The sequence below is a fragment of the Pleurodeles waltl genome, chromosome 7, assembly GCF_031143425.1.
Source record: "Pleurodeles waltl isolate 20211129_DDA chromosome 7, aPleWal1.hap1.20221129, whole genome shotgun sequence".
In the NCBI taxonomy this organism is placed as follows: domain Eukaryota; kingdom Metazoa; phylum Chordata; class Amphibia; order Caudata; family Salamandridae; genus Pleurodeles; species Pleurodeles waltl.
The window spans coordinates 869,726,934-869,744,579 of record NC_090446.1 but is presented as its reverse complement, the minus strand read 5'-3'; the positions used below and the strand labels follow the sequence as shown (position 1 = coordinate 869,744,579).

General features: G+C 40.4%; 1 protein-coding gene across 14 annotated transcripts in view; it reads right to left on the bottom strand.

Moving 5' to 3' along the window:
• Positions 1-17,646, bottom strand: part of LOC138245662 (protocadherin gamma-C3-like) — an 830,748-nt gene that overhangs the window by 437,733 nt on the left and 375,369 nt on the right. Inside the window, exon 1 of one of the 14 annotated variants that reach the window (XM_069199430.1) lies at positions 13,127-15,834. The exons of the other annotated variants lie outside the window; for them this stretch is intronic. Coding sequence (XP_069055531.1) covers positions 13,127-15,700 — 2,574 coding nt within the window. The 5' untranslated portion in view covers positions 15,701-15,834. Of the gene's footprint in view, positions 1-13,126; positions 15,835-17,646 lie in introns of those variants that run through there. 14 annotated transcript variants of the gene reach the window in all.

Below are 17,646 nucleotides of genomic sequence, written 5' to 3'. Positions count from 1 at the left end.
CAACAACATTTTCAACAAATTTTACTCCAATATTCACACAGTTCTGCAAATGACATCAGTTTGTCTGTCAGAGGCAAGCTTATACCAACAGCTCTCAGAACAATTTATTTGTCTGATATTGTAGTTGCCATGTTTTTTTAACAGTACTTACTTTTCTGCTCACAAACTATTCTCTCTGAAAGTCTGGTACATACATCCTTCAAAACTAAAGTATAGTTCATCTTCTTATGTAAAAACAGACAGCCACACTGTAAATAGTTTCCTTAATAAACCATAATTTTGAAAGATGAAACATAAACCTCTATAAAACTGAAGACACCGAGGCATGCCCAAGCGCACCCTCTTGTAATGGAACATTCAAAATGTACAATGAAGGGTGTCTAGGACCTTGTGACCGGCCATATTTTGAACTGATGGTAAGCTGATCTTAATTCTAATGTAGAAAAGCATTGCCACTATTAACTTACACACCGTCTCTTTCATTTTTTGGTGGCAGATGCTTAACCACAATAATGTTCCCAATCAATGCCTTGATGCCAGCACACTAATACAAGTGTCTGCCACCTTTTTTGGCCAATGGGTGAAAAACGCTTGAAAGACATTGCCTCTCTAAAAACTAGTTCTCACAACATGTTTTGGAGACTGTTCATGACATTAATGGCACCCATCCCTCATCCATACTTGACATAAATAGAGCTCTTTCAAACATTTTTTCTAAACAGATCGCTTCAACATACCAAACGTTTTATAAAGTAATCCAGTGAAGTCATGAAAAATCGGTCTTTCCATATCTCATTATGAAACTAGAAGTACTTGCTCCCGCCTGACCGAGGTTGACAATAATTTGACTTTTCTCTCATCTCTCCACCCTGATGTACAAGCGCCTCAGTCTGCAAACATTTTTTGCCATACAACCAGTGGCAGACAATACTTTTGGTGTCACTTATGCCCGTACTACATTTTGAAACTTTAGTATTGCTCTGTTGTTTGGGTGTATGCACAATCTGGAGTTTTGATGAAAGAATATGTGAAGTTTATTTGAGATTTAAGACTCCACAACTAAGACTGTCGCCTAGATCTGGAGCCTAATCTCACAAACCTTCAGGGGAGCCCCAGAACTCAGCACCTCAAGATATACTTTAGTGGACAGAAAACAACAACAGGGCCGGTTTTAGGGCGGTGCGGTCGCACTGGGTGCTGACCTGGATGGGGGGGGGCACTGGCCTCAGAGGGGCATTGTGTTTAATAAGACTTAAGTTGACAGAGACCCTCGAATCCCAAGTGTGGCAGATAATAGTCTGTTGGATGAGGGATGGAAAATGGAAGATATCCAAGGCTTTTATGAGCGAGAGAGGTGAGAATAGTTGCAGTACAGGATTATGGTTGCAGCACCAGACTCTGAACATTTGCACTTAGAAGGTTCTGACCAGTGGCACAGCGATCTCAGTTTGAGATGTGAAAGGGCACATTATGATACAATGCTTTATCTGTTGGTGGTGCAGGACCATAAGCCCCAGGAACCATCGGGAATGGGGTGTCACCATTTTTATTTAGCACTACTTAAATGTGCCATTTTACGCGCTGCTTCATGGGATGCTTTATCTTTTGGAACAAAACTTGCATTTAAAAGCACCTGCTGGAAAGTTCCTTGTGCATCCAGCCTTCATGAACAATTAAAAAGTCAAGATAACTCTTGTGATAAATGTTCCTACTAAGGAGAAAGATGGGAGTTTTGTCTAGCGGCAGCTTTGATTTCCCATAAGGTAGCACAGAGAGCTAATATGTGTGCTGCAAAGAACAGAGCTATATTTTATGTGGATAGTTGAGTGGATTGGTAAAGCCAGCCTTTACAAACGCTTTAAAACAAATGAATGTATATGTGAAAGGGGGGCTATGAAAAGAGGAGAGGCAATTTTGCCAGGTGGTAGTGAGGGAATCCGAGGAGATGGTCATCGGGTGGGGGGTGCCAAAACAGACCACCAGTGCTAAAGCCTGCCCTGAACATCAATATATCAAAATAAAATTACAAAGGACGCTCAAACAAACAAAAAACAATTAAACTAAACCAGGACATATAATAAAAAAACAACTTTATAGGTATCACATTTTTTCCCTTAAAGAGAAAAAACAAACAAACAAAGCGCTGGAAAAACCTGCAACTGAAAACTTCAATAAATGACATAATTATATAGATATTATAGAAGTACCATTTTCTCTTCCCAGTCATATTTCTTGACACCATCAGTCTTTAAGGTATCACCATTATTTGTTGCACTATTTTTAATTTTGCTGTTATTCACAGCAACATTACCTCCTATACCTGCACACAGGGCAGATTCAGGAACCTCAACAGAAAAAATCTTTTCAATGATATGACTTGACATGCATGAATCCATATGCAATTCATCAAAACACATTGTATCAGAAGTATCATGTTGATATACACCTTTTTCAATATAATCAATTGGACCAAATGTGATCACCCATCTCTTAATTGACTATTCAACATCCTTAAAAAATCTTGTGAAAAAGTAAGAATGGAGCACTCATAGAAAATATCCCTCTAATAAAGAAAGTTCAAATAGTCATACACAATCAAATGTAAGATAAGTTTTCACTGAAGTGGTATCAATACCAAGTGTACTGTTTGAAAAATTAAGAACTCAAGAAAAACTTTTAATACATAAATCATAAATTTTTAAGTGTCACAGATAGATTTACATAAGAATTTGTTAGTAAAGAAATAACGTTCATCACAACATTACATAGACGTAAAATCTGATGATAAGTAGTTTGTCCCCTACTAAAATCATTCAAAGTCCAAAACAAAAGTAGTTGTAGGGGTGGAAACTGTCCATTTTGAAGATATGGAAGCAGAAAATAATTTTCTTCATCCAGATAGAAAGAAAGATTATCCAGTTCATCCAAACTCAGCCGACACGTGTTTCGTCCCAAAAGGGACTTTATCAAGGCTTGCTCCTTATTGGCATAAGTTGTTTGAGAGCGAAATATTAATCCAATATAATTCAAAAAGAACTCTGTAGTAAAAATCTCCAATTAAGACTCTATAAATCCAAAGTAAGCCTGACAACCAAATATAGGGTGCCTTAGTAAATAGTACGGCGTCCTGAGAACGGTCCTTCCATAACGGCTTCCAAAGCCTTGATAAAGTCCCTTTTGGGACGAAACACGTGTCGGCTGAGTTTGGACTCACAGGCTAGCCCCTGTTGTCAAGAACACTTCCCGAACAAAAATATCTAACAACAAGTTTGCCAAACAATAGTTACTGAGGTATGCACAAATACACTCTTTCCCGTTTGGAAAAAAATCAGATAGTACAATCAAATGTTTCACATCTAGTGGAAAGAATACTCGGAGAATGTAAGATAAACATACTAATTAGACCAGCAGCTGTATCCTCCCTTCAGTTATTTCTGTCCCTGGCTCCCCCTCTGTACTTTTTCATTTTGGTAGATTTTTTGGTCCCTAAATCGATAGTGACAAGACAAACATCGGACCTAGTGTTTTGCAGGGCCCACTTTGTAGTACTTTGAGAATAGGGAGCTCTGATTTTTTTCCCCCCTTACACAAAAGTCTCAAGGGTTACCCCCTTTATCTGTTTACAGGCTCTAGAAACTGCCAAAAGATTATTATTTTGGGGCATCCAGGTGCACCCAAGGGGGCGGTCTACTGGCATTCAAAATGAAAATTAAGTCCAGTAGCTTGAGGGGCAATGGGGGTTCATTATGTGCTTGATTGTTTTATCAAATGAACAAGCAGACCATTATCTGCTGTTGGTGTTGGTGCAACCACTTGCAGAAATAGGAAGGCATAACTGTATTAAAGGATTTGAAAACATTACTGATGTGTCTTTAATCATTGTTGCCCATACATTCTCACAAAAAGCTACCTAGAGTCAGGAAAATAGAGGGTGGGTGCTCCTAAAAGACAACATACAGAGAACATCTGCATTCCTCACCCCCCTTTTGTTTAGGTTCAGTGGTCCATTCTGGTAAACTTGACTATTCCAAACTTCTTCCAGAGGAAGGAGATTGTGAATCTCTCTGGCTTGTTGGAAATTTGAATATTAAGAATGGACCAAATGTAACTAGCAAAAGACGGTGCCCAACTGCCTGGCTTTGATAATATGACCCAGAACCACCCTGCAGCTCACAGAAAATTGTTTGGACTGAGAATCTCCTTGAACCATGCTTCCTGAGGGCATTCCAGAGTGTACAGCTAGCATTCCATAAACTTCGTCTTGGTTAAAACAAATTCTATGGCCTGATGATGAGCTTCTGCCCTGAGCTCTTGCTACTGATTATTATAAGTCCCTAGCAAATTCAAGGATTCCTAGGAAACTGAAGAGTGTGAGAGCCTGCTGTATCCCTCACCATGAGACAAAGGTGTGGTGTATTAGACTATCACACTGACAGATTGCATATGTGTACACCTGCAAGACCCTTTAAACCCAGTGATTCCCAAACGTTTTCAGCCAGCGGCTCCCTTGAGATATTGGCCATAGGCTGTGGCTCATCATTATGTTACTTTTTTTTGGGGTGGAGGGGGTGTAAGCCCGACCTCAGGAGAACTTCAATTTTTCTCTCTGAGAATAAATGGGATGAAGCCAATGAAGGTATTATAATGATAGATGTAATCGTTTTGTGGCCTGAAAGTCTTGAAGGACGCATATTGCCCAGGAATTACACCCAAACATCTAGCACCATGCCCACAGGGAGGTAGAACCTAGTCTTGTACAGGTCCGGCCTACAGGTTGAAGAAGTAGAAGCAAACAGTGTCCCATTCTGTGGCTCTTCGGACAGCCGTCCACCTAGGCTTCCTTCTCTTAAACATGCCATCTTCTCAAAGTCATAGTTGTTTCGTTTGTAGTAACTGAACTGTAAATACTATAGCACTTACTGTCCATGATGAAGCATCAAAGTGCTTTTTCAGTGGGCAGTAAAATCCTGGGTTAGTTGACAGGCCTCTTAGTGGCTAGGACAGACTGGGGCAGACATGAAACTGAGGAGAAGCATTGTAACAAAACTAGATGATGAAATGTGGAGGGAGTTAATGTGGCGTTCCAACGAGAGCTGCAGACTATGGAAGTGGGGAGCCAGGTTCGAGTCTCGGCATCTGCTCTACATCCTATGATTCTGGCAAATCACCTAATCTCCCTGAGCCCACAAAAAACATGAATATGTCCTTGTTTAATGTACATGGTGCTCATGTAAAACACTATGATGCCTTTGGGTTGAGTTCACGCTATATACAACTGCAAAAAAAATAACGGCAAAACAATAGCCCTGCAACGCTCCTACCTGCTACAGCAGCACACAAAGCTGCTCTAGCATGACCAGGAATTATCCGAGAGAAAAAGATGACGGGAATGAAGTTAAAGGCTCATTGAATTTTCTTCCTTATAAAAGGCACCCAATCCGTAAGTGAGAGTCAGGCACCACAGTCTCTGCAGAGGGAACAGTGGGGACATTTCCCCACAGTCAGAGACTGCCAGAAAAGGTACACCTGTGGCGAGTAAGAGTGCCCGTCATGATGGTGGAGGCAGGAAAATATTCCTCGCACATCACAACTGAAAAAGGAAGTTGGCTGCAGGTGGATAGGGTCAGGTTGCACTTCCTTAGTTACAGCTATACATTGCAGCAAATGAGAGAATGGTTAAATGTAAACAGTAGGCCAATCTGTAAGCTAATGCTTTACACAATTATATGTGGCAGGAATGAATCATCATCCTTAGATGCTGCAAGTCACAGAGCTCTGTGTGTACAAAAATGCATTGATGTTACAAGAAGCTATACACAAGGATAAAAAAAAAAAAAAAAAACTCGAATCTGGGAAGTGTTGTGTACAGTGGTGTAATCATTTCATCACCAATGATGCTGAGAGTGCAGTAGTGTGATCGGACCCAGTAAAAAACATCTCTTACCGGTTTACTTGCTGCTGCTCCGATGTTCATACACAACAGTAGTTACAACAAAGCCCACCTTTTCCAACAAATTGTATGTAATGCACCGAATTTGTCTGCTTTTTAAAAATATTTTCCACAGTGAACTTTTTAAAAACGCTTTGAAGTTGCAATCTATTTCAGTTTTAAGCTAATAACTCACATTGGTGTATGTTCATGCTAAGTGTAACTTCAACACATTTGCAGCTAGAATTCTGTAAGTTGTGCATAAGCGATTGTCTGTGTTAAATTCATATAAAGTGTCTGAGGGGCATGAAATCAAGACATTCGATAACAAAGAGTGATTATTAATACAAATTCCAAAATTAAACAATCAGACAAACTACAAGACAACTTAATGTGCAAGCAAGCTAATGATATTTTGCATCTAATTTTGTGCGCCATGTTGTCACTGCAATTACTGTTCTGCACAAACATCAAACACATGTAATGCAGCCCCAAAACAGGTATGTTTACATGTCCAGAACAAACTTTGAGGCACTGTAACACAATGACAGAGAGAGTATAAACAAACAAGAAATGCAATGCCAAAACAGGACTTAAAATAAAAACAATTCAAGATGCAACACCAGCGATGTATAGTATTTTATCATTTCTCATTTACTGAATCCCACTTTCCTAGTAAGTGCTCCTTGGCACCTTAACATATATATGTGGGGCTTGCTACTGATTGAGACTCGGGGTGGATCTTCAGATCATGTTACAACTTACCAGTTTAATTAGTATGCATTTGTATGAATTAAACCACCAAAATGAAGTGCCAATTAACGCATGAAATCAATTGCATCAAGATAATGAACCACCTTTTTTATGTATAGCCTGATAAGAAAAATGCAATTATCATGAAAAATACCAGGACTAAATCACCTGATATGTACATCAAAGTGACCTTTAGTCAAAGTTCTGGTTGATGACTGAACAAGCAATTTCCAGATCACTAGTCAATCAGACTGCTCTTCTATTTTGTGATCGTAGGATAATAATTTATCTCACCAAAACTCCTTTTTTCATTATCACGTATGAAAACATTTTCAAATATGTGAGTTCATAATACCAGTTGTACAAAAACCTATTGTGTTTGATTTATTAGACAATCCTGTTAATCAATAATAATATGGACACTATACATGCTGGTGGTAAGCGCAACTCACCAGCTGCCTGACACACTTAACTTTGATCCGCAGATTCACTCTTCACAGTTCCTCCAAATGAAAACAACATAACTTTTGGATTTTGCTTATTTGGTGGTTTATTATTAATTCCTCAGTTAACTGTTCTCTTCATTACTTCAACCATACAGTTATCTCATAAATTTCATCTTGAACGTTGCAAATAGTTATTACTTCATAACATGAACATTCACTGGACTCAATGCATTTTGAGTCTGCCAACCCTTCCTTAGGGGCTTCTAAACAACAAAAATACTCAGCGTCACCTTAAGGAACAGCTATACACAACCCCTGCACCATAACACTGTGTTTACATCAATGTGCATTAGTATGTATGACCAAAGAACGGAAACCAAAAACAAACAGAGGAACGAGGACCTTGAGAAGTGCCCAACATCGTTAAATGTGTATCTAAGCAAGACCACATGCAGAGCCTATTGCAGAAATGTTTGTGCGTCTATTAATATATGTTCACCACAAGCTGGTTAACCCCTTCGCTGCCAGGCCTTTCCCCCTCAGGTGCCAGGCATTTTTGGCTATTTGGGGCAGTTCGCGCTTAGGCCCTCATAACTTTTTGTCCACATAAGCTACCCATGCCAAATGTGCATCCTGTTTTTCCAACATTCTAGGGATTCTAGAGGTACCCAGAGTTTGTGGGTTCCCTTGAAGGAGACTAAGAAATTAGCCAAAATACAGTGAAAAGTTTTTTTTTTTTTAAAAGAACTTGGAAACAAGGTCTGCAGAAGAGAGCTTGTGTTTTTTTCCCCTGAAAATGGCATCAACAAAGAGTTTACGGTGCTAAAATCACCAGCTTCCCATCTTTCAGGAACAGGCAGATTTGAATCAGAAAACCAAATTTTTAAACACAATTTTGGCATTTTACTGGGACATACTCCATTTTTACTATTAATGTGCATTTAGCCTCCTTCCAGTTAGCGACAGAAATGGGCATGAAACCAATGCTGGATACCAGAAAGCTAAACATTTCCGAAAAGTACACACAATTTTGAATTCAGCAAGGGGTCATTTGTGTAGATCCTACAAGGTTTTCTTACAGAAAATAAAAGCTGAAATAAAAATATATTGAAATTGAGGTGAGAAAACCAGCAATTTTTCTTCATGTTTTACTCTGTAACTTTTTCCTGCAATGTCAGATTTTTTAAAGCAATATACCGTTACGTCTGCTGGACTCTTCTGATTGTTGGGATATATGGGGCTTGTAAGTTCATCAAGAACCCTAGGTACCCAGAGCCAATAAATTAGCTGCACCTTGCAATGGGTTTTCATTCTATACCGGGTATACAACAATTCATTTGCTGAAATATAAAGAGTGAAAAATAGGTATCAAGAAACCCTTTGTATTTCCAACATGGGCACAAGATAAGGTGTTGAGAAGCAGTGGTTATTTGCACATCTCTGAATTTCGGGGTGCCCATACTAGCATGTGAATTATAGTGCATTTCTCAAATAGACGTCTTTTTTTTTTTTTTTACACACTGTCTTACATTTGGAAGGAAAAAATGTAGAGAAAGACAAGGGACAATAACACTTGTTTTGCTAGTCTGTGTTCCCTCAAGTTTCCCGATAAAAATGGTACCTCACTTGCATGGGCTGGCCTAATGCTCGCGACAGGAAATGCAACATGGACACATCACATTTTTACATTGAAGTCTAACATGTTTTTTGCAAACTGCCAAGCTGTAGATTTTGGCCTATAGCTCAGCTGGAACCTAGGGAAACCTACCAGACCTGTGCATTTTTTAAATCTAGACACCTAGGGAAATCTAGGATGGGGTGACTTGTGGAGCTCTCACCAGGTTCTGTTACCCAGAATCCTTTGCAAACATTAACATCTGGCAAAAAAAAAAAAAAAAACTTTCTTCTCACATTTCGGTGACAGGAAGTTCTGGAATGTGAGAGGAGCCACAAATTTCCTTCCACCCAGCGTTCCCCTCCCGATAAAAATGGTACCTCACTTGTGTGGGTAGGCCTAGTGCCCGCGAAAGTGAATGCCCCAAAACACTATCTGGACACATCAAAATGATCAAATACAAAACTACCTGTTTTTGTGGTGGTGGTGGGGGACGGGGGAGGCACCTGTGTTGTAGGTCCTGGGCTCAGCAGCCATCTAGGGAAACCTACCAATCCCAGACATTTCTGAAAACTAGACACCCAAGGGAGTCCAGGGAGGTGTGACTTGTGTGGATCCCCCAGTGTTTTCTTACCCAGAATCCTCAGCAAACCTCAAATTTAGCTAAAAAAAAAATATCACATTTTTCCCACATTTCCTACCACCCAATGTTCCCCTCAGTCTCCCGGTAAAAATGTTTACCGGGTTTACTTGTGTAGGTGGGCCAAGTGCCTGTGACAGGGAAGAGCCAAAAACATGTCAAAACTGAGGGGGAACCAAAGCGGGTCCAAAAGGGTAGTTTGAAAAATAACATTTTTAGGCTGACAAGTGGGGCAGAATTATTATTGGTATAGATGAGACAATGCTGGGTGGTAGGAATTTTGTGGATTCCGGAAGGTTCCATAACTAAAATGTGGAAATGTGAGATTTCCAGCAAAGTTGGACTTTTGCAGGGCATTTTGGGTAAGAAATGGTGTGGGGTGCATGTGAAGCACATCACCCTGGACTCACCCAGATATTTAGTTTTCAGATGCGTCTAGGTCTTGGGATTTTTCTACATGGCAGCTTCAAAAAGTCCAAAAAGTGCAGCCCTCACCATTCCAAGTAGGACGATTTTGAGTGTTAGCCTAGCTCTCATGGCCCAAATGTAAAACCAAAAGCCAAAATAATCAAATGTCCTCTTGCTTGCCATGGGATAAGATGTTTTAGTATGCCGGGGAGAGCTGAAAGACTGTTACCCCCTTCAGTTGGGGTGGGGGCATAACCAAGCCCATACTGGTTGGTAGCAACCACCACACTATTTGTTTGTTTATTCCCTGGCATCTAGTAGACTTTCTGCCCCCTCGGGTGTGGATGAGGGGTAATTGACCCATCTGCCCACTGGTGGGCAGAACAACTTTGGGCCCATTTATTTAGGGTGGGAGTATAGCCACACAATCACGAGGTTTGAACTATGAGTAAAAAAAGGAGCACAGTGTGTTGATAATAATCTGGGCCACATACAGGGTTTACATGAAAACAGTCTTGTCTCGTTAGTTCACTAATAACACTGTCACCAAGGTGGGCCAGGGGCAGGAATGGTTCTAAGTTCAGTTTTAAAAAAGATCACTTTTATTAAGTACATCTCAGTGCAGCGCTATAACGTGACATATTCATGTCAAAAATTTAACTTGTTAAACAAATACATGTTTTTGAATTTTGAAGAGGCTTTATCACATTTTATGTGATGTTTTTTGTATGATTTACAGAGCAAACATTTTAGGGTTCAGCTCAAGCATGGCCTCTAAAAGCCAAGCGAGACCCTACGGTTAGCTCTAGTTGGATTCTCCCTGTTAATTTGTTGGTTAGCCCACCTCTAACCTCACCTACAATGTTCATGTAGTGGGATCTACACACACTATGTGGCTCCTTGCCAGATTAGACCATTAAGATAGGGTATCCTTTCCCTGTTTTACCATATCGTAAATAAATTCTGTCTTCTGTCCTTTTGGATGTCTTATGTACCCTCCATGAAATACCCAAGATACAATAGACCTTCCTCTAATGTTGTTTTTATCATATTCCCTTGTATAGTCTATGTAAGGCACTCTCATACCACCTGGTATAGTGGCATTAAAGAGAAAAATATGAATAGGCTAATAAATGTTCAGTCATTGACAGAAATTGAGGTGGAGATAAATCACCTTAAAAATCAATTCAAATGTCACAAACTCAGAAAAAAATGAAAAGGCTTTGAATTTTCATGCAGGGGCATAGGGTTTAACATAGCAACTTTAATCCTGGGTAATAGCCAGGATGACCCTTCATTGTTTCATTTCAGGATTGTGATAACTAGAACAGGCCAACATTTAAATTACGCTAGTATAAATCCCATAATTTCAGGCATTTTGGGTTAAACTTGATGCACAAAATTCACGAAGTTACACCATAACACCATGTATAAATATGTACCATTTGCAATACAATATTACAACAAGTGTGTAGAAATAACTGCTAAAGTGTGAGTGGCACTGCACATGCCATTTCTATTTTCTGAGTGAAATTTCTGTAGCAAAATGCGACTGAGTTACACAGTGACAAGAGAAAACGTGTTGATCTGTAGTGCAGAGCTAAAAGACGGATTTGCATTTCTCATAAATACATGTACATTAAGGTACATTTTTCCCAAATAACGCTAAAGCAAATTATGCAAATTTCGCCCACTCCTGTGATAACCATCATCAAACTGATTTCTTTAATAAGCAACTAACATTTGGCACTGGTTACAATATTTAGGTATTATCTTTTATTAATACATTGCAAATTAAACAATGGACAATTGTAAGGGGCGGTGGATTTACACAATTATGTGGATGCAGCATTTACTACATAATTATGGGTTTACTAGTTTGACTATTTTATTTACAGATTTCGCAAAAATTGATTTCATGCACAAACTGATGAAAATAATACTGCCAGAAAATATGTGGCACAGTGTGCAATTTGCTACAATATCTATTCAAGCTTGCAAAATAATTTGGTCCTCTATGCCGCAGAATCATAGAAGTTCTGACAATGGTTAAGCACTGCATGGTGGTTTAGGGCTGTCATTATGACAATGATATCCATAGGTCAGAAGGAATAAGGACAACATCACAGGTTAACAACAATGGCATTGTATGGAGTCATTCCCATAATCCTTGAGACTTCCTGGTGAATGTTTTTATGTACAGATGATAACTGGTCCACCAATCCTTTATAACATGCAGAAAATGAAAAGTGCAAGATACTTGCTTATTGGTCCTTGCATGAATCCCTTGAGGAAGCGTAAAATTAACTGAATACTGAAACACGGCAACTGAACTAGAGACAGTGGTTGGAAACATGAACTTACTTGAATGATAATAGAAGCTGAAAATCACGTTATATAATACAAATGAAATTGATGAACACAAATATGACATATGAATGTGTGTTGTCATTAAGATCTCTGCAATGATTCAGGCACAGGACTTGCAGCGGATGTCGCATTCACACTGATTTTGACAACAAGACCATGTGGACCAGCCACAAAATCCCAACACACTACAACAATGTGAGGAACCACTTTAAAGATCCCCAAACCATGATTGGAAAAAAAAAAACGATATAAATAATAAGCCTTTTATGAATCCACATACAAAAGGGGGTAAAATGGTTTCCATTGATGGCAGTACCAATAATATGTGCAACCAATCATGGTGTACATATAAGTAAAGTACTTCCCAGATGCAATTTAAATTAAATAAATTAAATGAGGCCAGTAGAAAATAGTTTGTGACATAAATTATTTCTAGTGTCAATAACAGATACAGGCAAACAAAGTGTGACAAATCATGGGCCCATGTTAATAGTAAATAGAATGGACTCAGTCCGACAAAGAAGTAACTGAACTAAGGAGTACAACCCAGCAAACCAACGTATACTGCCCTCAGAAGTAAACATTCTTGCAAATACGGCAAGCACAGCGGTGCCAAAGACAAATGGACTTGAAGTAGAAGTGGGAAAACAAAGCCAGATTGTTTTGGGAGGTTCAGGCTGATATTTCTAAACGTGATCACTCTACTTCTTCTGAGTTAATGGTATGTCTAAAGACTAATCATTTCTAGACAATCCTAATTATAAAAAACATACAAAGGATATTTGTGTGTTAGCTATTTTTATTTTCTACCTTTCAGGTATATTATAATTCATACTCAGTGAAAAGCCCTGGCAACTGAGTTTTTCTTGTCCATTATTCACAACAAACATTAAATAAAATAGTTGTATGTACCATGCATTTAAAAATAGCTAAATGAATATATATCACAAAGTAAATAAACTTACTTGAATGAATGGCTGGTTCTCTTTGGTAATACTCAAAAAATCTTCGATGAGTAAAGGTTCTTCTTTATTACAATTCTGATTTTCTGACAGAGTGTTTGAAAGGCTTGAATTAGGGAAATTAAACTGGCTTTTCCCAGAATCTGCTGTTAAACAGACTTCATGAGAATATGTCTGTAGAAAAGCTCTGACTCCATCAATGCCTACAAATTGAGTGGTGGGAAGTGAATTGAAGTTAATCGTGGATGAATCACAGAGCTGAGACTCTCTCCAATGGTGGAGCCTAATAGCCACAAGTAGAATAATCAGGAGAAGGAACAAGAAAGAAACAACAGCAACAGCAATCACTAAATACAGTGTTACATATGACTCAATGTCTGTGGCAACAGAAGGTTTACTTATATCATGAAGCATTTCCGACATATTGTCTGCCAACACTATGGTGACTGTAACTGATGAAGACAGAGGAGTCTTCCCATTGTCCTTCACTAAGACCACGAGGAATTGTTTTATGGCATCCTTTTCCATAATTATTCGGGCTGTCCTAATTTCTCCTGTGTAAAGACCAACAGTAAACAGTCCCTGGTCTGTGGACTTTAGTAGATGATAGGAGAGCCAAGAATTCTGCCGAGAGTCAGCATCTACAGCTACCACCTTCGTGATCAAGTAACTTGGTTGAGAGGATCGAGGAACAATCTCCATCCCAGAGCTACCATCTGTTGGTATTGAAGGGTATAACATTTCAGGAGTGTTGTCATTCTCATCCAGTATAAAAAATGTGACAGTAACATTACTCATTAAACATGGAGAACCACCATCTTTAGCCTTCACTTGAATGTGAAATTCTTTGAACTCTTCAAAGTCGAAGGATCGAAGCACATATATGACTCCGGATTCAGAATTGATGGATACGTAAGATGAAAGTGAATTATCTCTGATTTGTTCATCAATGATAGAGTAACTAATTTTGGCATTCTCCCCCAAATCCAAGTCTGTTGCTTTGGCAGTATATATGGATGTTCCTGTAGAAATGTTTTCCTTTATGTATACATGGAATGACATTTGCTGAAATACTGGTGGGTTATCATTTTCATCTGTAATCTGAAGGTTTATGCTTTGAGTCTTAGACAATGGGGGTGTTCCATTGTCTGTGACCATAATGGTTATATTATATTGCGGGGTTTTCTCTCTGTCCAAAATACCATCTGTTAACAAACTGTAATAGCTTCCAATGGACTTCTTTAAATTAAAGGGGAGGTGCGGAGGCAGGGAACAAGTAAACTTTCCATGGACCCCTGAATCCCTGTCATACACCTGCAGAAGAGCAATGACTGTTCCAGATGGACTTTTTTCGGAAACGTATTCGAGCACAGAGGAAATCATAATCTCTGGGCTGTTATCATTAACATTAATTACTTCTATTAAAACTTCACAGAGCGAGGACAGACTCCCATCACTTCCTCTGACTTCAAATTCATACAATTCAGATTCCTCATAATCTAGATTTTCAATCAAAGATATTTCTCCAGTTTTTGAATCGAGTTTAAATTTCTGTAAAACAAGCTCCTGCATTTTGTTAAAAGAATATGTAACATCTGAGCTTGCTCCCTGGTCAATATCAACAGCTCGGACGCTGCCCACAACAGTCCCCTTGGGTGTGTTTTCGGGGACACTGATCTCATATACTGACTGATTGAAAACTGGTGCATTGTCATTCACATCCTGCACATTGATCTGTATTTGCATGGTGCCTGACCTGACGGGGTCCCCTCCATCCACAGCTGTAAGCATCAAACTGTGAACTTCATGTTCCTCACGGTCGAGTGATTTCTCAAGGACGAGTTCGGCATACTTTCTTCCATTGGTTCTACTTTTTACATCCAAAGTAAAGTGCTTATTGTCACTGAGCTGATAGTTCTGAAGAGAATAAATCCCAACATCTGCATCATGTGCCTCGGGTAGCACATAGCGGGTTAATGGTACTGTGCTTTCAGGGATTAATAATTTCATTTGGTCATCAATAAACGTAGGCGAATTATCATTAATATCTTGAATTTCTATTTCGATTGCATACACTTTCATAAACTTTTCAGAAATTATTTCTACATTTAAAAAGCAGTGAACCTCGTGTCCACACATGCTTTCTCTGTTTATCCTCTCGATAACATATAAATGGCCGTTATTTACATTGAGATCAAAATACTGTTTCCTACCTCTGGACACAATCCGGGCTCCGCCTTCTGATAACTCCTTAATATTCATTCCCAGATCCAAAGCCACATTCCCAACAAACGAGCCTTTCCTCATTTCCTCGGGAATGGAATAACGCAGCTGCCCAGAAGCGGCTCCACAGACTGTCAGCAGAGTAACAAGAAGCAGCACTGGAGTCCCGGAGTAACAGAGCCTCGATGCCTGAATCCCGGTGTAGCAGCGCCTCGCTGTCTGGACCCCGAAGTAGCAGCGCCTCGATGTCTGAGTCCCGGAGTAACAGCGTGTAGGTGTTTGGTCCCCGCAGTAATAGCCTCTCGATGCCCGATCCCAGTAGTGGCATAGTCTGCTTTTCTCCTTCGCCGACATTGCAGGACGATGAGTTTCCGCTGTTAGACTTCTGTGTGGTCTGAGTATAGTGATCTGTTGAGGGGTTTAAGGAGGGAGTGCCGTCGCTGGCTCCTTGGATGCAAGTCTATATATTCGCAGACTGCCTGAGACTCTTTGCCTTTGTATTTGGACCACGTGGTCTGGAGGTGCGCCTCTTGTATTTCTCTGATTGGTGAACAGCGGCACTCAGCGTCCTAGCTGATAAATGCAGCAGTTTCACACAACCGGGCGCGTCTTATTTTGCACGTGCTGCTCTGCCCCGCTGAGAATTTCAGCGTGCGTAGAACCAAAAGAGGGGACTCGTGTACTCCGTCCCATTAGTCGACGTGTACAGTTGTATCTAAGAGGAGAGGTTGGACCGGTGGGCTGGGCGTCTTTTCGCATCTTCAGCCGAAACTATAATACAGCTTTCATTGTGGGCCAAATGTCAGTGTTCAGATGAAAAGCCTGCTGTTGGGCAACAGGTTGCTTGTTGTCTTCCAAGTGAGCCGTCAATACAACTGCATCCAACTGTGCCAGAGCGAGGAGGGGGGCATTAACTCGCAGAAACGTGTTCCTTTTATGTCAGGATTAAACGTGTTCCTTTTATTTCAGGATTAAACCAATAGCCAATCGACGAGTATTTCTGATGTTCCCAAAAATGTTAAAAGAAAGACATAACACGCGCATTTCTCGATCTTTTGCAACAAACGCGTGAAACATGATCTTGAAACGGAGGCTTCAAAACAGAAATCCGCAGTTCAATAAGAATCTGAACGCATCGCTGTTCAGCAAAGGCTTTCGTGTTAGGAGGAATTGGTCCCCTAAAGCGTGAATAATCCGCCGACTATCAGTGACGTCGCTTCTCCCATCAGAGAGTGAGCGCTCAGACTCCAAGTTAATCAGCCCCAGTACGTTTTATAGAGATGACGGAACCGACGTTCGTTTATCCACAGTATCAACCAACGACGCCGCAGACTACAAACCATTAGACTTCATGCCGCGCTCTGTGAGAACCATGACGGTTACGAAAATACGAAATGAAACCTAATAGTTCCGTCAAAAGTAGAAGCACTGCACAATCTGCCCCATCCACTTTTCCCAACAAAAAACAATAGTTGCTCATGAACATTTCAGTCTATCTGTATTTCAGAATGCTTCCCCGAGTTAACTGGCGTTACAATTCTTTTGCTTAAAGTACACTCATCTATGGGTGTCAGAAAATGGTCTCGTGTGTGCCTGTCACACTGATTGCTGGGCCTGGCACCAGAGACAGGCGTGGCTTTCCTTGCCATTGTTCCTTTTTTTGCTTATACCTAGCAACAATGAGTATTTCTGTCATTGAACAGGACTGAACATAGGCCTGGTTTGCAACAAATAATTTCTGAATCCACGGCTCTGGTTTTGCTCTCTCCGAAAGTAGTGTTCTGCCCCTCGCAAGCAGGTGACATTCTTGAACAGGTAAGGATGGATTGTAGCATTACTGCTGCCTGGTCTCTAGTTACTGGCAGAAGCGAGGAAAGGAGCTTCTAGGTACCGAATAGCATTCTCATCTCGGGGCACGGGCCTTTGTGCGACGTGCCCCTCTCTGTGTCAGTAGCCGTTGTATCTAGGTCTGGTGCCAAGGGATTGTCATGGACACGTCGTCACCCCCGAGAGCCCCGCAGCAGCACCTGAGGGTGGGTGGCAGATGTGAGGAAGAGGCTTGTCCAGATCGGAGTAGCACTTTACAGTCGAGACTCCACTGTGACTTCTCTGAAAGATCCACTATGCGCTGCGCTTTAAACGGAAATATAGAAGCGCTGGTACTCGCTATCCAGAGTAGACATTTGCTTCTGAAAAGTGCCGGGACTCTCCCATTACATGTATTGTAGCAGTCCTGAGAAGTGCGCAAGCGCACCATTTCAAAACAAAGAAATGCAGGTACTCAGTATGGGACAGTGCTG